Source organism: Mirounga angustirostris, unplaced genomic scaffold, assembly GCF_029215605.1.
Source record: "Mirounga angustirostris isolate CCGP_5_RB_7025 unplaced genomic scaffold, mMirAng1.0.hap1 SCAF_9, whole genome shotgun sequence".
Classification (NCBI taxonomy): domain Eukaryota; kingdom Metazoa; phylum Chordata; class Mammalia; order Carnivora; family Phocidae; genus Mirounga; species Mirounga angustirostris.
In genome coordinates, this window is record NW_026991717.1 from 139,112,489 (window position 1) to 139,137,580 (window position 25,092).

Sequence of the window (25,092 nt, forward strand, 5' to 3'; positions counted from 1 at the left end):
GGCAGATTTATATCCAGTAAGCAGAAATTACAAAATGGTAGATTTCAATTTCAAAGGCCATGATTATCTGACTACTCATTATGCTTCCCTGTTTCCATGTTTTTGTTTCAAGTGTTTCCATTGCCTGAACACTATTCTTCTTGCTTTTCTACTTAGATGATTTTGTCCATCAAGGCCAACCCCTACTGGCTCCTGTTTTGCCAAATAGAATCAATATCCCCTTTTCTATGTTCACTAACCACTTTATGTATTTCTCAATTATATAACTTATGAATTGTCTTAGAAATTTATGGACCTGTGTCTTCTTTACTACACAGAGAGCTTTTGAAGGATAATAACTGTGTTAATACAATCATCATTATATCCCCAGCAACTAATTTGATGCTTGCTTTGTAAGAGATACCCACTTACCCATCTTTTCATTCATTTACCAAATATATATTGAGTTCCTAAGAGGTGTTACATAGTGGGAAGGTAGAGCAGTAGACCAGCAGAAAAAATTTCTGCTGTCATGGAGCTTATGTTTTATTGATATTTTCAGAGAGCTGGCTTCTGATTTCATTTATTTTCTTCATTGTTTGTCTATATTTTATCCCATTGATTTCATCTCCTTGTTATTTCCCTTCTTTCTGCTGGATTTTGTTTTAATTTGCTCATCTTTTTCTAGTTACTTAATGCGGAAGCTGAGAATCATTGATTTGCGAATTCTCTCCTTTCCTAATAAAGAGATTTTAAAGCTATGAATTTTCCTCAAAGACCTGCTTTGCTGCAACCCAACACATTTTGATATGTTACATTTTCACTATCATATAATTAAAAATATTTTCTAATTTCTCCTGTGATACTGTCTTTGACCTAATGATTTTTTATTTGGAAGTATGTTGCTCAGGGCACCTGGGTGGCTTAGTCAGTTGGGCATCCAACTCTTGATTTCAGCTCAGGTCATGATCCCAGGGTTGTGGGATAGAGTCCTGTGTCGGGCTCCACACTCAGCACAGAGTCTGCTTGTCCCTCTCCCTCTGCTCCTTCCCTGCTCATGCTCTCTCTGTCTTTCTCTCTCTCAAATAAGTAAATGAATGAATAAAATCTTATTAAAAAAGAAGTGTGTTGTTTAATTTATAAGTAGTAGGGATTTTCCTGGTTCTCTTACTGTTTTCGATTTCTAATTTAATGCCACTGTGGTCAGAGAACATACTCTTTTAGTTTTAACTTCATTCAGGTCTGTTTTTTGGGTCCAGAACACGATGTGTCCTGGTAAATGTACCATGTGTACTGCCATTGTTGGGTGTAGCTTTCCATACATATCCAGGAAGTCAAAGTGGTTTATAATGCTGTTCCATCTTTCTATTTCTTTACTGATTTCTTAAATTAATTGTCCTATCAGTTGCTGAGAGAGGAGTGATAAAATCTTCAGGAATAATTGTGGAATTGGCTATTTCCCACTTTAATTCTATTTTTGCTTCATGTATTTCAAACCTCTATTATTATGATTGTCTTATCTTTCTGATAAATTGATCCTTTTTTCATTATGAAATGGTCCTCTTTATCTCTGGTAGTATATTTTATTTGATATTTATTTTATCTGATTATTAATATTGGCATCCTAGCCTTATGCTTACTGTCTGCATGCTATATCTTTTTCTCCATTCATTTACTTTCAACCTGTGTCTTTGTATTTAAAGTGTGTATCTTGTAGATAGCGTATTGTTGGGTCTTGCTTTTTTTCCCCCTGACATTCTTGGACTTTTAATTGATGTGTTGGTTTCCTTTCTTTTTTTTTTTTTTAAGATTTATTTATTTATTCATTTTAGAGAGAGATGAACACGAGGGAGGGGGAAAGGGCAGAAGGAGAGGGAGAGAGAATCTCAAGCAGACTCCCCGCTGAGCATGGAGCCTGACACAGGGCTCAATCTCAGGACCCTGAGATCATGACCTGAGCCAAAATCAAGAGTTGGACTCAACCAACTGAGTCACCCAGGCACCCCTTAATTGATTTTTTAATGCAATTATTGCTTTACTGTAACATTTAATGTAATTATTGCTATGATAAGTTTATATTTATCATTCTGTTTTTTCCTATTTGTTTATTTTCTGTTCCTCTCTCCCTCTTTTCCCTCCTTCTTTTGGATTATTTGAATATAGAATTTCAATTTAGTATTTCTGTTGGGTTTTTTTAGCTATTCTTGTTTGCATTATTCTCTGGTAGTTCTGTAGGGATTACAATACACATCTTTAACTTTTCACAGGTCTCTTATTGTTGATAATGTATAATATTAAAATCTTATGTAAAATATTAAAGCCTTATAGATCCATATCTTCCCCATCCTTTATGTTATGGTAGTTACATGTCTTATATATACACACTTATGAATTCTGTTGGTCAATGTTATAACTTTCATCTTCAATGGTTTAAAGGTTTATAAGAACATTAACAGGAAAATGCAAAAAAAAAAAAAATAAGTTTTGAACTCACTCAGATATTTATCATTTCCAGGGCTCTTCATTCTTTCCTGAGTGTCTGAGTTTCCATCTTATATAATCTCCCTTTACCCTGAAGAACTTCCTTTGGTACTTCTTGTAATGTTGATCTGCTGGCAATGAATTCTTTCAGTTTTCATTTACTTTTATTTTTTTTTCTTTGCCTTCGCTGTTGGAGAATATTTTTGCTGGATATAGAATTCTGGATTGAATTTTCTTCATTCAGTACTTTATTTTTTTTTAAAGATTTTATTTATTTATTTCAGACAGAGAGAGAGAGTGCACGCACACAAGCAGGGGGGAGGGGCAGAGGGAGAGGGAGAAGCAGACTCCCTACTGAGCGGAGTGCCCAATGCAGGGCTCGATCCCAGGACCCTGGGATCATGACCTGAGCTGAAGGCAGACGCTTAACCAACTGAGCCACCCAGGCGCCCCCATTTAATACTTTAGAGATGTTCTGCTGTCTTCTAGTCTTCATGGTCCTTTCCCAGTATATACTCTGTCCATTTGCTCTTGCTGCTTTCAATAAGTGCACTTCATCTGATTTTCAGCAGTTTGATCATGATATACCTTGAGGTGGGGTTCTTCGTGTTTATTTTGCTTGGTTGTTTGTGTAGCATTTTGTTGTTTTACATTTCTCTCCTTCACCAAATTTAGGATATTTGGGGCCTTTATATATATATATATATATATATATTTTAAAGATTTTATTTATTTATTTGACAGAGAGAGAGAAGAGCAGGGGGAGAGGGAGAAACAGGCTCTCCGCAGAGCAGAGAGCCCAATGCAGGACTTGATACCAGGACCCTGAGATCATGACCTGAGCCAAAGGCAGATGCTTAACTGACTGAGCCATCCAAGCACCCCTCGGGGCCTTTATAGTTTAGATAATTTTTTCTGCCTCATTCTCTTTCTTTTTATATTCCAGTGTAATGTGTGTTGGACTGTTTGGGATCATCTAACAAATCCCCATCTGACTTGGTTAATTTTTTTTCTCAGTTCTTTCCTCTGTGTTCTTCACCCTGGAGACGTCCTCTGCTAAATCTCAGTTTTACTTGTCTTGCCTCCATCACATCCATGCAGCTGCATCCAGTCAGTGAATTCTTTACTCCCAACATTGTATTTTCAGTTCTAGAACTTCCATTTGGTTCATTTTTATTGTTTCTGTTTCTCTGCCAATGCTTCCCACTTCTCCGTTGAAATTTTCATTCATTGGAAATATCTCATTTTCCTTATCTGTTAGTTCCAATATTTTGTTCATTTTGGAGTTGGACTCAGTATATTTCCTTTTCTCTTGAGACTCTGTTCCATTTCTTGATTCTTAGAACGTTGAGCAATTTTGGATTATATCCTGGACATTACGAGTCTTAAGTTGTGGGGATTTTGTCTTCTATTATTTTTCTCTGAGAAGCGTCCTTTCCTTTGTCTTGGTGGCTGCGTTCCTTGGCTGGACTTGAACTGCACACTGCTTCTTGGGCAGAGCCTCCAATCTGAGTTCCACTCCTCTGCTGTTAGTGGCGGTACTTGAGTCTGTTCCATGCAGATGCGATTCCTGGGTCAGCGAGAGCTGGGACGGGCAGAATTTGGGAATCCCCCTCTGGCATCTTCCCTTCTGGAATTTCCCCACTCTCCTCAGTGTTCACAGTTTTTGGACTTCACTTTGTGGTTTTCTTCAGACAAAATGGCTACAGGGTTTCCCACATGTACCCTCACCCCTTCCGTGTACCACTTAGATGTGGCTAGAAGCCACACAAAAGGGATTTACTTTTATATTTTTCCAAGTGAGTGTAAACTCCCCCCCAGAGTCTATATACCTGTGTCTCCTCTCCAGTACTTTCAAGTAGTTGGGGTTTTTTGGTATAATTTCCAGGCTTAAAATTGCCTTCTGTGGGCAGGAGTGGGGGTGGTGCTTTCTAGAAAGGGGTCTGTTATACCTGGAAGCAGCAGCAACTCCACGATGCTTACATTGTAGTTGGGAGATAGCAGATAAGCTAACAAGAGCACAGTAATGCTGTGGAAGAAATAAATAAGGTTGAGGTGATCCAGGTACTGGCCTTAGGTTAGGTTGTTAGGAAGGGACTCTGAAGAGTTCTGGTTGAGTTGACACCTAAAGAACAGAAGAATTTGGTCATGCAAAAAGCTTGTTGAGAAATGTTTCAAGAAGGGGCGCCTGAGTGGCTCAGTCCATTGAGCATCCGACTCTTGATTTTGGCTCAGGTCATGGTCTCAGGGTTGTGAGATTGAGCCCTGCATCGAGCTCCTTGCTGGGCATAGAGACTGCTTAAGATTCTCTCTCTCCCTCTCCCTCTGCCCCTCCCCTGCCTCTCTCTCAAAAAAAATAAAAATAAAAATAAAAAAGGAGATGTTTCAAGTAAAAGCAACAGCACATACCAAAACTCTTAGGGCAGTTGCGAAAGGTCAGTGTGACCAAAGCACAGAGAGTGAAAGGAGGAATGACATGAAATGAGTTTCAGAGGCAAGGAGACCGTGTGGGACCTGGAAGGCCTTGAAAAGGAATTGGCGATTAACGGCTCTATACAAGAGACTAGGCTTGCCTTTGCTCTAAGGGGATGCTTACCAAACAGATTTGACAACTAATGTTGCTTTGTCCGAGTAGCCAGACCTTAGCAGGCATGACTGATACATAGTGTAGTCTTGTTTGTTTGTTTTTAATGAAATAAAAAATTTTATTTGTATGGTCTTAGATTCTGCATTGCCGCTAACTTTTATAATGTTACCATCTATCATGTTTTGACTGAATAACAAGATTATCCATAATTACCTGAAGAGGCTATTAAAATACTTCTTCCTTTTCTTCCTTTTCCTACTACATGTCAGGATGAGGTCAAATTTTCTTCATATATTCCAACCAAAATAACATATCTCAGCAGATTGAATGCAGGAACAAATTCAGTTATTTTCTAATAAGTCAGACATTAAAGAAAAATTTTAAATACTCAATGTCAGTCTTTTCACAAAACTATTTTTGTCTTGAAAAACAGCAATTTTCCATAAAAATGTTTTATTGAACATGTCATGCTTTGCTATTTTTAAATAGGTCATGATTAAATATTTATAAATTGCCTGTTTTAATTTTCAATACAATAGATATTGATGGACATAATTCACAAATAAGCTATTTGTGGTCCTCAATAATTGTTACTAATATAAAGGAGTCCTGAGACCAAAACATTTGATAACTGCTATGTTAAAGCTATTGTACATGGAAAAGATGATACATTAAGTACATAGTGAAATCATGCAAAAAGTTTTTTTTTTCAAATTTTTATTTAAGTTCTAGGTAGTTAGCATATAGTGCATAATATTGGTTTCAGGAGATGGTGTAGTCGTATGATTATCTGACCACCCTGTCAGCTATCATCGATAGCACAAAAGCTAGAAGGCCATGCGGTGGATTTCTGCAGTATGTGTGAAGTTGAAGTGGGTACATCCTATCCGCCCCCCCCACCTCTGAGGTCTCTGACGTCATAGGAAAGAAAATACGTTGCCTTGTGTTAGAATAATATAATGACAATTAAAACCACAGCTAAGGGCGCCTGGGTGGCTCAGTGGTTAAGCTTCTGCCTTCGGCTCAGGTCATGATCCCAGGGTCCTGGGATTGAGCCCCGCATCGGGCTCCCTGCTCCGCGGGAAGCCTGCTTCTCCCTCTGCCCCTCCCCACTATTCATGCTCTGCCTCTCTCCCTCTCAGTCTCAAATAAATAAATAAAATCTTAAAAAAAAAAAAAAAAAACCCTCATAGCTAACAAGAAGTGAAAAGCACAAGCAGCACGAGAAAGACTGTAGCAGAATGAGGTGTAGTGGTTCTGGGTAGTAAGTGCTGTCCCACATGGTTTCTGCCTAAGAGCGGTTGCCTTTGTTGATAAATACTGTTGCATTTTAGCCATGTGCGCGTGCACGGGTGTTGGTCTGATTTCTCTGGGGAGTGCTAAAGAGTCACGGGTTCCTCTCCTTTGGTTCAGATGACAGCGCTTCGGCTGCCAGTAGCATGGAGGTGACAGACCGCATTGCCTCCCTGGAGCAGCGTGTCCAGATGCAAGAGGATGACATCCAGCTGCTCAAATCGGCGCTGGCGGACGTGGTTCGGCGGCTGAACATCACGGAGGAGCAGCAGGCTGTGCTGAACAGGAAAGGACCTACCAAAGGTGGGCATCTTAGATGCGCAGGAACGGTGGACAGCTTGGTCTCGTAGCAGGTGTTTGCCCCTAGTGCATACACGACGCACTCCTCAGTGCTGACAGAGACCGGAGACTCAGAGCATCGATGAGCTGGTCTCGGCATTGCCAGAATCATCGCACAAAGCGGGACGGGTTTTTTTCGGCTTGATGTTAGTGAGTTGTTCAGCCCAGGGGTGTACACGTGTAGGTGATCAGTAAATGCTCAGAACCACCCACGGTGGACTGTTGGGAACAATTGTTTATCATAGGATGGAAGGAGCTTGCGAGGCAGAACCTAGAACCAAAAACCCCACGATCCTTTGGGCGTCCTGGAGGCTGTTCCAAACTTCTTTTAAAGATTTTATTTATTTATTTGAGAGAGAGAGAATGAGAGAGAGCGAGTACATGAGAGGGGGGAGGGTCAGAGGGAGAAGCAGACTCCCTGCCGAGCAGGGAGCCCGATGCGGGACTCGATCCCGGGACTCCAGGATCATGACCTGAGCCGAAGGCAGTCGCTTAACCAACTGAGCCACCCAGGCGCCCTGTTCCAAACTGCTTGATAACTCTCCTCTCTTTCTCTATACTCAGCTTGTCTGCTACCATTCAGTTCAGCACAGCCAACACTTAATTATCCTATGCCACAGCAAAGCTCAGAGCCAAGAACTGGGGGCCCAGAGGACAGGCCCTTCCCTGAGGAGCTCAGAACCCACAAGTTCATCACTCACTGCCCCCCCTTGTAGCTAGTAAGCTCCTCTTGGGCATAGCCTCCTGTTTCTTTCGAATCTCCTGCTCTGCTGTCCAGGAGAACGTAGTCTACTGCAGAATTCCGTACCTAGTGGGTTTCCGGCAAATTTAAATCATTTCATTTTCCTGTGGTGCCTATGTGTGAAACATAAAAAAAGCAATATTTGTGTTGGAAGTAACTTTGTAGTGACCCTCTTCTTAAAATTTGGAAGTACAACGCCTCGTTAAAACTTCTGTCCTACTAGTCATAGTCAGTCCCCTGATGTCTGCTTTCAACCCATATACATTGCTCATCATTTGCCAGGATTTCTGTTCCTTGTGGCTAACTTTAGAAAACAGAACTCATCTTGGCTGTTAAATTCCTTTGATTAAAACATTTGAGATCACACTGGCATGTAAATGTCCCTTTAAAATTAGCTTTTTTTTTTTTTTTTGGTTGTTTGGATTTAACAAATTATTTCACAGTTACCATGTTTTTCTTGGAGTCAGGAGAGGGTAGTCTGATGTTGCATATGTTACTTTTTTCTCAAGTACTTGGCTACATTGTTGCATATCCGTGGAGAGAAATCTATTTCTTTGTCCTTCTGGGTAATTATCACCAGCTCCATGTAAGAGATACATGCTGGGCAATGTCTATATATTTTTGTAATTTTTTTTTATCTGAGTATAGTTGATACACAATGTTACATTAGTTTCAGGTGTACCACTTAGTGATTTAATATCTGTATGCCCTGCTCACCACAAGTGTGGCTGCCATCTGTTACCACATAACACTACCTCTTGAATAATCCTTTTATTTATTTATTTACAAGGTTTTATTTATTTATTTGAGAGACAGAACACAAAGAGGGAGAGGGAGAAGCAGGCTCCCTGCTCAGCAGCCTGCTGAGGGGCTTGATCAGGACCCCGATTCAGGACCTGAGCCTAAGTCACATGCTTAACCAACTGAGCCACCCAGGTGCCCCTTGAATAATCCTTTTAAATCATGTTTTTTCCTCCTCCTAAGTTACAGAATGATTAGGGTATTTTAAATAGAAACCAGGTAATTTAGGTATTCTTGACCTGCTCAGCTTTCCAAAAATAAAACCGATGACTACTCTACCCTAAAGGGTACATTCGAAGTCGTTGCTTCGTATAAAACATGAGACTTCCAAAACTTCTGTTTTAAAAAAAATTAGGGAAAAAATAATACAAGAGGCCTACCGAGGAGTTTTCTTCTCTTGATTAAGAGTAAAGTTTGGTTTTTATAAAACTTCATCAAAGAGAAAAATTTGTTTTCATAGTGAGCTCTATTTCTGTATAATATTCTTTTCATAAGTAAAAGTTAATCAGAACATAATAGCAGGGGGTCGCCCCAAGAAACAGAACGAAGGTCAGAAGAAAGCTGGTGAGTGGGGTGGCATCCCCTGGATGCAATGGGCCACGGTTTCCCCCAAGCACTTAATTACAGGACAGTGGAAGCGGAGGTGGGGAGGTGGAGAAGGGGGCCTGTCAGAAGCTCTGGGCCGCTGCTTCCCTTCTGGGGAGAGTCGTGTGGGTGCACAGACACCTCTAGCTGGATAGCTCAGTTGGGGGATCTTTCAGGCAAGATGGATCAGGGGCAAACTTGCTTTGGTTGTAAAAGGCCACATTATTATTATGATCACACTTTACATTATTTTGGCCTGCCGTCCTGATACAGACTTGAAGAAGACGGGACACACGACATTCTAATTGTTAAACATTAAGTGTTGTCGGGCGCCTGGGTGGCTCAGTTGGTTAAGCAACTGCCTTCGGCTCAGGTCATGATCCTGAGTCCCGGGATCGAGTCCCACATCGGGCTCCCTGCTCGGTGGGGAGTCTGCTTCTCCCTCTGACCCTCCCCCCTCTCATGTGCTCTCTCTCATTCTCGCTCTCTCAAATAGATAAATAAATCTTAAAAAAAAAAAACCAAAACATTAAGTGTTGTCAAAAGCTTAGGGTTCAGTGTTTCGAGCTTTGGGTGCACACCTGCCCAGTGACAGGGTTGGCTGGCCTCCACGGAACAGGCCACATTGGTGGGCAGTGAGCTTTCAAAGCGCTCAGCGTGGTTCAGCTCAGAGACGGTGCATGGGGGCTGCCAGGTCTATGCGCAGTCACCCCAGGCTGGTAGACGGCAGGGGCCACACAGTAGCCCCAGTGTTGCCTGTGAGGCCGTCCATCGTGATTCTACTCCCTTTCCGTGACGGAGCTTCGCTTGTGTAGGAAGTTATCGTGACCTCTCAGCTTTGACTTACTGTATTATTCTTTGTATGACTCACTAGCATAACAATGAGAACTGCAGTCTCGGGAAAATAATTCACTGACAGATTGAGTTCATGGCTTCCTGAGACACGGGGCAGATTGTGGCCGACCCATCCGACGCCGGGCCTGTGGACGTAGAGTTCATGTAGAGGGAGCTCCGTCTCAGACCACTGTTCCTTGGCAACATTCTCCTGTCCCTGGGTTTTTAACCAGTGATACCGCCCTGGGTCTTAGGAATTACTCAGTCTCTACCTAAGCTCCCTAGACTTCGTTATTCTGGTTTCCTTTTGCCTTTGGTATTTTTTTCTAAGTATTAAGACCTGGTTGCCCTGTCATGCATCTTAACTCAAGAGAACCTCGGCCTGCAGAGTTTGCTTTGTTTATGTTAGATTGACTCTCAGATGGGGAGATTTGGCATTTTTTTTAATTATGCTGAGCTTGGGTTACCATAGAGTGGAGAAAAGAGAATCAAATTGTTTGTGGAGGCACATATTGAAAAAATTCTTGGTAATAAAGTTTTTGTGGTGTTGTGGATGGAGCAGGGCAGTCCTCACTGGTCACTAGCAGAATTCAGGGACAAGGCCCCCTTATAGATCACTGTTGTGAGTATAAATACAGAAGAGCGCATCACAAATAAGAGCTCACTGCCACATCATGCGTGGTGGAGGATAAATGGATAGAAAGGAATGGAAGGAATGAAAGCTATAGGGGCATGGCTAGAGAACCGCAGCCCTTCGTAGACTTGAGTACAGTGTCATCTGTAAAAATGTCTGTGTTATTTGTAACAGGGAAAGTGCTGTACATTGCATTAAGAGTCAAGAGCAAGACATAAAACTGTATATATGGCATAATTCAAGTAAATAGACAAAATCTGTGCAAAAAGATGGGAAAGAGCTATACCAAGAGTTATCATTGATGGTTTTGTTTTGTTTTTTTTCCTGAGTGGTAGGATTGTGATTACGTTTCTTCTTGTATACTTTTTAGTTGGTTTCTAAATATTCTTTGGTGTCATAAGCAGAAGAAATTTGTGTTTTAAAAATGACTCCTTTCTTGGGTGCCTGGGTGGCTCAGTCGGTTAAACGTTTCCCTTCGGCTCAGGGTCATGATCCTGGGGTCCTGGGATCGAGCCCCGCATCAGGCTTCCTGCTCAGCAGGGAGTCTGCTTCTCCCTCTGTCCCTTCCCCCGCTTGTGTGCTCTCTCTCTCTCTCTCAAATAAATAAATAAAATCTTTAAAAAAATTTTTTTAATTAAAAAATAAAAATTATTCCTTTCTTACCCTGAATCTGATCTTCACTGCACTGAGAACAACAGCAGGGCTCAGAGCAAATGTCTGGAGGCTGGAGTTGGCTCACGTGTGTTCTCAAGAAGACAAGGAATCATGGTTTGGAGTTAAATTCATAATAGGCCCATTGTGTACATGCATGGCTAGGGGAGTGCTATAAGATTTTACTGTAAAATGTAGATTAAAATATTGTCATTGTCCCACGTATCTGGGATTGTCTGCTTTGTTATGCATTAACGAGCAAGTAATTCCTATTCATCATTTTAAATTTTGCTTGTGTGTTCAGACCGTAATTCAGCAGCTTGCCTTTTGTGAACTTTAATATACCTTTTGCAGACTTTTTTATTGGTTATATTCAGAGCCCCATTAATTAACAGATCAGAGAATTACTAAATATAACCAAAACTTTCTAGTAGAGATGCTTATATGCAAGTGGGTCCTGCTGTTCTGGGACATCAAAACCTTCCAGTATCAGGACTTAGCCTCCGAGACTGCTGTTGAAAGCAGACTACAGATAACCTTTCAATAGTCTCTGCTATGTTGACACTTACTCCTAATGTTCAGAATGATACTCATAGCTACCATTTATTGATTGGCTGGGTGCTGGACATTGCAATAGATATTTTGGATATATGAGCCCATTTCCCCTCTCCACAGTTCTTTGAGGTAGGTGCTATCATGCCCATTTTACAGATGAGGAAACAGCCTCTAGGAGATTGGATAATTGACCCCAGATCACACAAATCTGGGACTGGCCCCCAGGGCCTGGCTGGACATGCCTTCTTTCTACCATCTATGTTGCTTTGCTTAGCAGTATTATTTAAATTCGCATTATTCAAATCAAACCAAGTATTTAGGAAATGAGTAACCAAAGGACTTGAAGTGAGGGCTCTCTTCTCAAGGTTTAACTTGATTTGCAAAGTGTCCCAAATAGCATAGATCATATTTGGCACATGATTGTGTGAAATATTATGTATGGTCCCTTCACAAATTTTATTAGGGAGGGACAGATAACAAATTAAAATTTTAAGCTCTGTGCAATGAATGAAAGTAACAAATAATTAGTTCTTTATCCTGTCTAACTGCAGTTAGCAGTTTGTGTCCCTCTCTCTCTTACACTGTGTTTTCTCCTTGTCTTTCGCCTTACAGATGGCTCTATTACAGAATATAACTTCTGGGTTTTTTTTTAAGACGGAACACACTGTAGTCTCCCATTTTTCCCATTAATTACCCTCCCTTGTTTAGACAGGCATTATTTAGTGAATTCTGGAGAAGGTTTAGTAGATTTATTCAGTTTCCCAGAGACTAAGGATTATATTCAAACTTTATATTATGATGGGGCACCTGGGTGGCTCAGTCTGTTAAGCGTCCAACTCTTGATTTTCGCTCAGGTCATGATCTCAGGGTCGTGAGATCGAGCCCCACATCAGGCTCTGCGTGGAGTCTGCTTCTGAGATTTTCTCTCCCTTTCCCTCTGCCCCTCCCCCATTCTCTCTCTCTCTAAAATAAATAAAATCTTTTAAAAAAACTTTATATTATGAAATGTTCCCATGTATATAAAAGTAGAAAGAAAAATACCTTTTATTTTTTACCTGGCTTCATTATTTATCAACACGTTGCCAGTTTTATTATCCCCCCTATGCCTTACTTCCCTCACCCCATTAGGATTATTTTAAGGCAAATCCAAGACATTGTATCATTTTATCTATAAATATGTCAGTATATATTTCTAAGATATAAGGATTCTCTTTTTAAAAAATCCATAATACCCTTATCACAAATTTATTATTAAAAAGTAATTCCTTAATATCAAGTCAGCATTCAGATTTTTCCAGTTTTCTAATGAATGACTTTTTTATAGCAGCCTATTGAGATATAATTCACAGAACATAAAATTCAACCTTTTAAACTGTTTTTAGTATGGTTCACGAAGTTGTACAGCCATCCCTACTCTCTAATTTCAGAACATTGTCATCACCCCAGAAGTTACCCCCTCTCATGCCCCCCCACCCTCCCTCGCTAGCAACCACCAGTCCAGTGTCTCTGCGGATGTGACTGTTGGGGACATTTTGTGTAAAAGGAATCACGCGGCATGTGGTCTTTTGCCACTGTCTTCTGTCACTTAGCAGGTCTTCAAGGTACATCCGTGTCATAGCAGGCGTCAATACCTTATTTCTTCTGATGGCTGAATAATACTCTGGTGCACAGAGATGCAACATATTGCTTATTTGTTCATCAGTTGACGGAAATTCGGGTTGCCAATAAATGACTTTCCATAATCAGTTCATTAATGTCTTTTTTGCCCATACATATTTCCATTATATTGACTATTCAGCATTAGAGGATTCTTATATTACCAGACCCACGCCCAGGAATTCAAATAACCCGTGATACCAGAGAGAGCCTCATCTATCCGCCAACACTATATTAAAACTTGATTCATGTGTAGTCTGATCATTTAAAAACTTTTTAAAACCATATAAGAAGAGGGGCACCTGGGTGGCTCAGTTGGTTAAGTGTCTGCCTTTGGCTCAGGTCATGGTCCCAGGGTCCTGGGATCGAGCCCCGCATCGGGCCCCTTACTCAACGGGGAGCCTGCTTCTGCCTCTCTCTCTGCCCCTCCCCCCGCTGTGCTCTCACTCTCTCTCTCCCTCTTAAATAAATAAAATCTTTTTAAAAAATCATATAAGAAGAGTTAAGAGTTTAAATCTGCTGAAAGTCCTCAGGCTTCTGCAGAGCAGATAAAGCAGTTCTGTACTTGCTCTTTCCACCGCAGGGTAGAGAGATCTTCCCTACTACTCTTACAGCGCACGCCAGGGTGGGGATGCCCCGCAGTTGACTCCAGCATCCCCTGTGGGTGGTCTTTTGTTTTACAGGTAATGCCGCAGTGGTTGACCTTGTGCGTGTAGCATTTTGCGTTGTTGCCAGTCTGTCTTTAGGACAGATCCCTAGAAGCGGGATTGCCTATCAGAGGATGAGAGCGCGTGTGACTTTGCTGGGTGTCAGCAGCGGGATTTTCCACAGAACTTAAGTAATTATTACCCACTTGTCTCACAGCGTAGCGGACACAGTTTGTCTCTTCCAGTTCCAAACGTGGACATCTCATAAATTTTGAAATGGATAATTAGGGGGGTCTCGAGCTCAAGTCCCGCATTGGGGTCCACACTGGGTGTGGAGCCTACTTAAAAAAGGTAAAAAATAAATGAAGCCTATAAATAGATTCCTTCCAGTTTGGGGCACCTGGGTGGCTCAGTCTGTTAAGCATCCAACTCTTGATCTCAGCTCAGGTCATGATCTCAGGGTCGTGAGATGGAGCCCCGTGGTGGGCTCTGCGCAGGACATGGAGCCTTCTTGGGATTCTCTCTCTCTCTCCCTCTCTCTAAAAAAATAAATAAATAAAATGGATAATTAGGAATTCTAGATTCATAGTAGTCAGATATGCTAAAATTAAACTTTGGATTTCTACACATAACCACATACATAGTCACGCTTTGCATAATTAAGTTTATTTCAAAACCTAATGCGATGTTTTACTTATCAAATATTGCACATTGAGTTATTACTATGATGTGAGTGAAAAGGGTTTCTTGGTCTTTAGGTTGTAACAGCTCATAATAATAAGCATTGGTAGGTTCAGCTAGCTATACTTGAATTTCTGTATTTATATCAACTCTAGTTTTGAAAATACGTCATCACAGTTCTTAAAGTCTGGATATTCCAATCCTACCACCTAGAAAGATTGAAAAAAATTTATTTCAGGTTTAATTGTGAATGTTTTAGACCCGAGATTGCGAATACTTTTGTTAGAGCCAGAGATTTTCACCTACCATGTTGTGGAGTCATTTTGCAGGAAATTTAACTCCTGGTAGTTGATCGAGGACCTTCTATGAAAGAGTATGCCAGGTAACTACTAGTCATCAGTCCTGCACGTGTGGCCGAACCAAGGGCCTGTCCCCTTCAGCCTCGTGGCTCAGCTCCCTGGTGGACTGTCGAGTCTGTCTACGAACTGACTCGGGGTGGCGAAGTCATAGAAACTCAGGACACTCTCCCGCATGAATTAGGATCTGATTTCAGGGTGGGAAGAGACATCCTTAGAGTGCATTTGGACTAAAAATGGGGCCTAAGGTCACACTGCCAGTTGGGGACACACTGGGCCTAGAGCTCTGGCCTTCACGCCCAGACCTGAGGTCCTGCCCCTACCCACACTCCCCTGCCGCCCTCACTTTGCCAGGTGTCTGCCTCTGCCCGTCCCTGGGTGTGCTGGATGCGGCTGAGGACACTCGCGTGGGTCTGATTCCGCTGTAGGTGCCTGTGAACGTAACTGACATGCTACGCTAATTCTACTCACATTGTGTTCCGGGGGCTCAATTGCACCCTGATGTCCAAAAGCATTTCATCATCTGGTTGTAGCCATAGGGTAAGAGCCCCCACTTCTCGTGTGCCTGCAGCATCCTGGACACGCCGCTAACAACTCCCACTGCTCATTCCTGATCCTCGCAGCGCCCTGCAGGCTGGCCGCTGTTACCCATATTTCACAAAGAAGCTGGGGCTTGGAAAGGTGGTGACTTCTCCGAGGCTCCATAAGTAAGCCGAACTAAGAGTGAGGCCAGTCCTGTCTGAGCCCTTCAGTCCTCTGTGCTTCTCAGGCTCCCTTGAGATTTGAGATTCCGACCGTCCTGATACTGCTCCCATGAATGCATTCTAAACACACACCATTTATCATTCATTCTCCTTTTATTTGAGAAATCCTTCTTTCGTGCCGTGGGTCTACATTTTGCCCCTAGGAACAATTAAAATGTTATTTTAAAAATCCCTTTTATGAACCAGAAGAATGTCTCATCTCTTAGTGTCATGTGGAGGCAAAGGAGTCATTTATCTTCGCACCTGATGAGCGGGAAATTGTGTTTGAACCTTTCCCTGTGCTATTTCTCTTCCACGGTTTTAAAGATCGCTTGTCTGAAAATGACTCATTGTAGCGGCTCTTGTGTCCTCCCGTCCTCCCGATCCAGGCTGGTACTCGTTCACACTGGACACCAGGAGGCATTTTTTTCTTCCAGAACTTTCCCTTTATGGTGGCCGCCTTTTTTCCTTGAGTAGCTAATCACATCTAGATGGGGAAACATGGAAGCAACCTGCTGAGGTGTCATGTGCACAATGGGCACTTAGTTAAAGGCATTTTGGTGGCAGTTGCTGTGCTATTGACGAAATCATTGGTGAGGAACCCTGGGGGATGTTACCCAGATCCGCGTGTAGCCCTAACGGATCTCTCTACCTTCCCTGTCACTCCGAGGGCAGTCACCGTGCCCCCGCCCCATCTTCGGTTTTTCTTTCATGATTTCTCATCAGAACTTTAAGGATTCTTTTCGCTTCTGATAATGCTCTGTCACAACTTAATTTTTTTTTAAGATTTTATTTATTTGTTTGTCAGAGAGAGAGAACAGAGAGAGCACAAGCAGGGGGAGCAGCAGAGGAAAAGGGAGAAGCAGCGTCCCCGCCGAGCAGGGAGCCCGATGCGGGACTCCATCCCAGGACCCTGGGATCACGACCTGAGCCGAAGGCAGACGCTTAACAACTGAGCCACCCAGGGGCCCTCTGTCATAGCTTAATGTACAAGATCTGTTACCCCCAGTCAGAGAGCCTGCCGCACGCAGCTGATCTTTCATGGGCTTCTACAGTCCTAGTTTCCCTTCTGGGAGAAGGACAGAACTAGGTTATTAGGAGGCTGAGCTTTGAAATTATGACTCAAGAAAAAAATAAAAATTTCACAATGATGGTACCATAACACCTTCTCTTGGAAGCAGGGCTTTTGTTCTTGAAATTCAGTGCGGTGTGACCCACAAATCCCGGTTGAACACCTTCTGTGGAGGCATGCCACCTTCAGGGAGCCTCCCGTCATCCATGGAGTGGGCAGGCGAATAAACAGACGGTTGCCGTGTGGTGTTCTGGGGATGGCAGCACAGGCCAGGGCTGTGGGAGCAGGGAGGAGGTCACCCAGCCTGGTTTGGTGGCAAGCATGGGGGAGGGGGGCGGTCCTGGGTCAGGGGCCCAAGAGGAGCCGACATCGTCCGTGAGCCCCTCTGGATCCTTTGTTTCCCATCCTGCAGGCTGACCTATGGGGACCGCACCAGCAGGCCCTTGCCCTCCACCTCCCAGTTAGCTTTGGGCATCGGGAGCCCTTGCTGGGGACTGGAAGAAGGGGAGAGAGGGAGGTCAGAGTATGTACTTCCTTGGCTCCTTCCAAGTCCGTGGGGCCTGGGAGGGATGACAGCTGCTCTGCTATCAGCCCAGAGAGACAGAGCAGTCCACCCGGACTGGCCACCTCTGGAGCTAAGTATGCAAAGCACATGGACACCCCTCCCAGCACCAGTGTCTGCCGCCCACTGTTAACTCTGGAAGGTGAGATTAGCCCACCTGGAACAGCAGTGATAAGCAAGGGCTAAATTGTAAGGTACAAACTGGCATGGGGTAGGAGCTCCGAGAGGCCATCTGGGAGGGCAGGAATGACAAGGAGGGGACAATGGCATAGCCTGTGGGTCTCAAAGTGCGGTCCCCAGAGCAGTGGCAGCATGACCTGAGAGCTTGTTAGAAAGGCAGATTCTCAGGCTGCACCCAGACCCAGCATCGGAAACACTGGGGCTGGAGCCCGGAGGTCTGTATTGTAACACGCCCTCCGGGTGAGTCTGTGCACACTCAGATTTGTGAGCCCGACAGAGGCAAAGCTAAGGAGGTGGCATCGTTTTGCTTGTTGGTTTGTGTGGGGGGAGCGCAGTGAAGAGTCTGGGCACATAGTGGGAGAAATAAAGCCGTATGGACAGAATGAGAGCAGCTTAGAGGTTATAAAAGACCAGATCCTGACGGGCCTGGTGGCGCGGAGGTGGGCTAACCCAGGGGTCGGGACCGTGTCCTCTCCTCTCTGGGCTGGTTGTGAAGTAGGAGCCCCCCACATGTGCAGGTCCCAGTAGGCCGAGACAGCACCCTTCCAGTTGTCCCACTCTGCCCAACAACGAGTATGTGTAACACTGTGCGGCAGCACCCGGGCACCGTTGGAGATGGTGGTGAGGGACGTCAAGGTGAGGGCCACGGGGAGACGAACCTGGACAGGTCTGACCAAACGCCCAGGAGACCCACCCTCGGGTCTAGGAGTCATGCTTCAGAGACCGGCTGGACAGGCAGGAATAGCAGGAATGGAAGGGACAGCCGGGCTGACATGAGTCATTCTCACCTCCTAGGGCTGCTGTGACCGATGACCACCAACTGGGGGCTGGGGGGCCTGAGACAGCAGACTTATTCTCTCACGCTGCTGGAGGCCGGCAGTCCGAGACCAGTACACTGGACTGAAGTCAAGGTGTGGGCAGGGTCGGTTCCTGCTGGAGGCTCTAAGCGAGACTGTTCCAGGCCTCTCTCCCAGCTTCTGTGGCTGCCGGCCATCCTTGGCATTCCCTGGCTTCTAGATGCTTCGCTCCCAGCTCTGCATCCGCCGTCGCCTGGCCTTCTCTCCTGGGGCCTCTGTGTCTCTTCTCTGCTCCTCACAAGGACACCATCACTGGGTTCAGGGCCCACCCTCATACTGTATGACCTCATCTTAACTAATTACATCGACAAAGACCCTATTTCCAAAAAAGGTCATGTCCCCAGGTTCTGGGTGGATGGGAACATTGAAGGTCCATGTATTTAAAAAACAAAACAAAACCAGAATGGGAACAGAAATGGTGGACGAAGCAGAGAGAGAAGGTAGAGTAGTGAAAATGATGGTGACGATGCATGTCCTCCTGGCGGAGAAGGGTCCCGTCCAGGAGGCGTGGCAGACGTACACGAGAGAAGATGGGGAGTCCCGGTTCGGGAGCCGCGGTGCCTCGCTGAGGAATGCTGGCTCCCAGCACACTGGGCCCTCGGGTGGGCAGGTGCTCAGGAGGTGAGGCAAGAGAGTGCGTGGAGGGTGGCGGAGGGAGGGGTTGGTGCTCTGGCTGGGGCATTGCCTCTGCCTTTTGCCATTTTCTGTCACGTTTGAAAAAAAAAGGAAGCCTGGCCCCCTGCCTTAGGGGCCGAAAATTTTCGGTGTGTTAAAAACATTCTATGCAGTTTTGTCATTGTTTTTAAGAACCTCAGTCAAGGCGGGTTTAATTCTGTGATGCGCGAAATAAATTCTGCTAGCATTTCAAATCAATTTTTTTATTTCAGAGTAGTGTTAGATTTATAGAAAAGTTGCAAGGACCGGGGCACCTGGGTGGCTTGGTCATTGGGCGTCTGCCTTCCGCTCAGGTCATGGTTCCAGGGTCCTGGATTGAGTCCCGCATCGGGCTCCCTGCTCCGCGGGAAGCCTGCTTCTCCCTCTCCCCCTCCCCCTGCTTGTGTTCCCTCTCTCACTGTGTCTCTCTCTGTCAGGTAAATAAATAAAATCTTAAAAAAAAAAAAAAAAAGAAAGGAAAGTTGCAAGGGCAGTACAGACAGTTGCCATCTACCCTGCACCCAGCTTCGCCAGCGATTAACATTTTACATTAGTATGCCACAATGATGATACTTTTTTTATTTTTTATTTTACCTCTTTTAAAAAAAGATTTATTTATTTGAAAGAGAGTGCACGCGTGGTGGGGAGGGGCAGAGGGAGAGGGAGAAAGAATCTCAAGCGGACTCCACACTGAGCGCAAAGCCCAATGCAGGGCTCAGTCTCACCCACGAGATCATGACCTGAGCCGAAATCAAGAGTCACACGCTTAACTGACTGCGCCACCCAGGTGCCCTAGTGATACATTTTTTATTTTTTTTATTTTTTTATTTTTTTAAAGATTTTATTTATTTATTTGACAGAGAGATAGAGAGCACAAGTAGGCAGAGGCAGGCAGAGGGAGAGGGAGAAGCAGACTCTCCACTGAGCAGGGAGCCCGACGTAGGGCTCGATCCCAGGACCCTGGGATCATGACCTGAGCCGAAGGCAGCCGCTTAACCGACTGAGCCACCCAGGCGCCCCTGATACATTTTTTATTAATTAGAGGCACACTTTATCTGGATTTCCTTAGTTTATCCCTAACATCCTTTTTATGTTGTTCCAGGATCCCATCTGGGATTATATTTGGCCATCATATCTCCTGAGGCTCTTCTAGACTGACAGTTTCTCAGATTTTCCTTGTTTCTGATGGCCTTGACAGTTTTGAGGAGCCCTGGTCAGATAGTTCATTGTCTTTCGACTTGGGTTTGTCCGGTAGGTCTTGGGTTTTAGGGAGGAAGACCGTAGAAGTAAAGAACATTGCTGTCACATCCTGCCCAGAGTACATACTCTCGACGTGACTTGTCACTGTGACGCTGGCCGGGATGGAGTTCGCCAGGTTTGTCCACAGCGAAGTGACTCCCCACCCTGCCTCCGCCCTGTGCCATGCAGAAGGCAGTCACTATCCTGCCCACACTTATGGAGCAGAGGACCGTGTTCCACCTGCTTGAGGATGAAGCATCTATGTAAATGATCTGAAATTCTGCACGGGAGAAATGATCTTTTCTTGCCCATTTAATCATTTACTCAACGATTCTATCAGTCTGGACTCCTGGATATTTGTTTCATACTTCGGGCTATAATCCAATGCTACTGTCTATATTTTGTTGCTGAAATTGTCCCAGCTCTGGCTACTGGGGGAGCTCTTTCAGTTGACTCCTGGGTCCCTGTGACCTCACTCCATCAGTATAGGGTTTGGGGTTTTATTATTGCTTTTGAGCACTTCCTTACTCTCTGGCAATACAGGATGCTCCAGGCTCATGTTGTATGTGCCCTGCCCCAGCCCCAGATTTGGGCATTTCCCCAAGGAGTCCTGATTCTTTGTTGTTGAGGAATCGTGTTAGAAACCAGGGTTTGGGTGCTGGGTGTCCTTGCTCTCAGTAGTCTCAGCAGGCAGAGCTAAGGAATGTGTTTATATTGGGGCACCTGGGTGACTTGGTCAGTTAAGTGTCCAACTCTTGGTTTCAGCTCAGGTCATGATCTCGTGGGTTGTGGGATTGAGCCCCATATCAGGGTCCACGCTTGTGGAGAATCTGCTTGAAGATTCTCTCCCTCGGTCCCTCCCCCAACTCGCATGCTCACTCTCTCTCAAATAAATAAATAAATCTTAAAAAAAAAAAAAGTGTGTTTATGCTAATCCATGTTTACATACATAGGTATAATTTGTATCTGTAGCTATATCAGGCTAAACATGGCTTCATATGGAGACCTACCCCCTGGCTCATTCAACGCTATCCCCCTTGCTTGTCTGTAGCCTCCCTCTGCAACAGTGAGAAGCCTGATTCCCACCATCCTCCTTGCGGTTCCTTAATTGTTCACTGCTAGGGCTCATGGTTTCAGAGGTGTTGACCATGCCCTGTGGGAAACAATGTTACTGACCCGAGCATAGTGCTTAGATGTGCTCCTCAGTCTCTCCCCATTTTCACGGCACCTTCCTGTCCTCCCCCTTCTATGAGGTTAGAGCCCATACTTGAAGTATATATTTGATTCTTGTATCCGTCATGGGTTCCCCATCTCCTAACTGATTTTTATCTGCATACATTAAAGTTCGTTCTTTGTGCCTTAAGAGTCTGGAGGTTTTAGGGCGCCTGGGTGGCTCAGTTGGTTAAGCAACTGCCTTTGGCTCAGGTCATGATCCTGGAGTCCCGGGATCGAGTCCTGCAAGGGGCTCCCTGATCGGCAGGGAGTCTGCTTCTCCCTCTGACCCCCCCCCCATCTCATATGCTCTCTCTCTCATTCTCTTTCTCTCAAATAAATAAATAAAATCTTTTTTAAAAAAAGAGAGGGCGCCTGGGTGGCTCAGTCGTTAAGCGTCTGCCTTCAGCTCAGGTCATGATCCCAGGGTCCTGAGATCAAGCCCCGCATGGGGCTCCCTGCTCAGCAGAGTCTGCTTCTCCCTCTCCCACTCCCCCTGCTTGTGTTCCCTCTCTCACTGTGTCTCTCTCTGTCAAGTAAATAAAATCTTTAAAAAAAAAATAAATTAAATTAAATTAAATAATAAAAAAAGAGAGCCTGGAGGTTTTGACAGATGCATGGTGTCACATAGCATGATCGGCATCATACAGAATCATTTTACCACCTTAACATGCTCTTGCGCCTTACCAGTTCAGCCCCCCCACCGCTGGCCAACCTCCGGCAACCACTGATCTGGTTTTTGTCTCTGTAGTTTTGCCTTAAATGGAATCATAGAGAATGTAGCCTTTCAGCCTGGCTGCTTTCATTGCGCAGCCTGGATTTAAGACTCGTCCCTGTCCTTGCGTGGATGGCTTCCTTGCTTTTTTTTTTTTTTGCTGAATCATATTCCATTGTCTGGATGGACCGCAGTTTGTTTATCCACTAACCAATTGAAGGACAACTTGGTTGCTTCCAGTTTTTGACAATTATGAATAAAACTGCTATAAATAGTAAATGCAGGTTTTATATAGACATAAGTTTCCCAATCAGTTGAGTAAATACCTAATGTCACACAATGACTGGATCATACTGTAAGACTACATTTAGCAACCACCAAGCCGTCTTCCAAAGTGGCTGTACCATTTTGCATTCTCACCAGCAATGAATGAGGGTCCCTGTTGCTCTGGTCCTGGCCAGCAATTGCAATTTTGTTTGTTTTTTGGATTTTAGCCACCCTAATAGGTGTATAGAGATATCTCATTATTGTTTTAATTTGCATTTCCCTAATGACAAAAGATGTTGAGCATCTTTTCATATGCTTATTTGCCATCTGTAGATCTTCTTTGGTGAAGTGTCTGTTCAGATCTTTTGCCCATTTTTTTAATTGGGCTGCTTGTGTTCTGACTGCGGAGTCTTAAGCATTCTTTTTTATATTCTGTATACAAGTGCTTTATCAGATACATGATTTGCAAATAACTTCTCCCAGTTTGTGGCTCGTCTTTTCATCCTCGTAACATTGTCTTTCACGGAGCAAACATTTTTATAATTTTAATGAAGTCCAGACAATCATTTTTTTCTTTCATGGATTGTGCTTTTGTTGTTGTATCTAAAAAGTCACCAAACCCAAGGTCACACAGAGTTTTCTTCTGCGTTTTCATCTAGAAGTTTTATAGTTTTGCATTTTACGCTCGGGTCTTCGGTCCATTTTGAGTTCGTTTCTGCATAAGGGGAGAGATTTTGTCTAGGCCCATTGTTCCAGCATCCTTAGTTGAAAATCTCCCCTGAATTCTCTTGACATCTTTGTCAGTTTCGCCAGCATTTTAAAATGGATGTCCTTTGCTGTCCTACCCGTCTTAAGTTCTGTAAAAAGTCACCTGGACGGAGGGGAAAGCTCTGATTGCGTTTTCTGCTTATCTCACAGCAAGACCACTGGTGCAGACCCTGCCTTTAAGGACCACTGTTAACAACGGCACTGTGTTACCAAAGAAACCTAGTGGCTCTCTGCCATCCCCCTCGGGGGCCAGGAAAGAAACAGCTGTGCCCGCCACAACCAGAAGGTAGGTACAGAGTGCCTTAACCCACCTCGAAAAGAGTTCCATCTCAGGTTTAAAATAAATATCGCCTTTTTATGTGACACCTCTTAATTAAAACTCATAAAAGTACAATATTTGGTGTGTTGCCGTATCAGGACCTATATACATGTATTATTCTGCTTTTTTAGACTTTTTCTTACTGTCTTTGAAATCTCATTGGCTAACACCACGGTGTGCTATTTTGTATTTTTGCTTGAGGGTCTCTTGAAAACACAAAAGGGAGTGTAACCTGTGTTAAAACGAATATGCTCTAAAAAAAAAAAAAAATGAAGGGGTGCCTGGGAGGTCCAGTCAGTTAAGCGCCTTTGGCTCAGGTCATGATTGCAGGGTCCCGGGATTGAGCCCCGCATCGGGCTCCCTGCTCAGCTTCTCCCCCTGCTTGTGCTCTCTCTCTCAAATTAATAAATAAAATCTTAAAAAAAAAAAAAAGAATATGCTCTTCCCAGCTTCATACTTGGCATAGAGCAAAATTCAGATTGCCATACCAACATTAACTTTTTATCTATAAAATTTGGATAAGCTCATACCTTTAAATTGTGCCTAACAGTGAAGTTCTAGATAGATATTGATGTTGTCTGTCGGAGCATAGTTTGCTCCTAATATTTCTATAATTTCATGATTGTCATATTAAAATTTCATATATGTCAGGCCACTTGCCTTAGCTTTTAGGCTCTAGAAAATTAAATACATGATGGTAATATAGTTTAGAAAACCTTAAAGAAATTCTTGTGCGGTGATACCCCCCCGGCTTGTTACAAGCCCACCGTAGAAGCTCTTAGGGCTCATTACAATACTGACTGCCCAGCAGGTGCCAGGTCAGGGAGCGTGAGTATGCTCTGCGTCATGCTGGGGCCACCAGTGGGCTCTCAGGTGTTGGATCAGATGCTGGGCTGTGACTCGGAGGAAAACGTAGCGATCCTATCTTCTCTTTCAAATATGTAGTGTTTCTACTCTCCCTCAACAAGCAAATTTTCATTGTGTTTTTATCAGATAGTTTCATGTACTTATTGTTTGCGAATTTTAAGAAAATTGATTTTGCAGGGCTTTTTAAAACTTAAAAAATGGGGCGCCTGGGTGGCTCAGTCATTAAGCGTCTGCCTTCGGCTCAGGTCGTGATTCCAGGGTCATGGAATCGAGCCCCGCATCGGGCTCCCTGCTCCGCAGGAGTCCTGCCTCTCCCTCTCCCACTCCCCCTGCTTGTGTTCCCTCTCTCTCTGTGTCTCTCTCTGTCAAATAAATAAAATCTTTAAAAAAAAAAAAAAACTTAAAAAATGACATTCTTAACGTTATGTCGTATCTGTTTAATACTTACCTGAATCATTTATTTCTAATCAAAGTAAAGTGACCTTCTGCATTCTAAATGGCAGCAGTTGATCTGGACTATCTTTTTTTTTCATCTAGATGTCGAAGATTGCCAAGGCTGACTTTATTTGAGGATTCAGATTGCTATCTGTTATAAAACACATAACATGGGCGCCTGGGTGGCTCAGTTGGTTAAGCGACTGCCTTCGGCTCAGGTCATGATCCCGGAGTCCTGGGATCGAGTCCCACATTGGGCTCCCGGCTCCGCGGGGAGCCTGCTTCTCCCTCTGACCCTCTCCCCTCTCATGCTGTTTCTCTGTCTCTCTCTCTTTCTCTCAAATAAATAAACAAATAAAATCTTTAAAAAAATAAGATAAA

The 25,092-nt window shown here is 43.9% G+C and overlaps 1 protein-coding gene across 5 annotated transcripts in view; it reads left to right on the top strand.

Annotated features, from left to right (window-relative positions):
- The window catches only part of EML1 (EMAP like 1), a 182,197-nt gene that overhangs the window by 96,203 nt on the left and 60,902 nt on the right, over positions 1 to 25,092 (top strand). For 4 of the 5 annotated variants that reach the window (XM_045901512.1, XM_045901510.3, XM_045901511.3 and 1 more), the window contains exons 2-3: positions 6,461 to 6,643; positions 23,241 to 23,376. In XM_045901512.1, coding sequence (XP_045757468.1) covers positions 6,461 to 6,643; positions 23,241 to 23,376 — 319 coding nt within the window. The remainder of the gene's footprint in view (positions 1 to 6,460; positions 6,644 to 23,240; positions 23,377 to 25,092) is intronic. The other variant, XM_064571559.1, reaches the window with a different exon arrangement.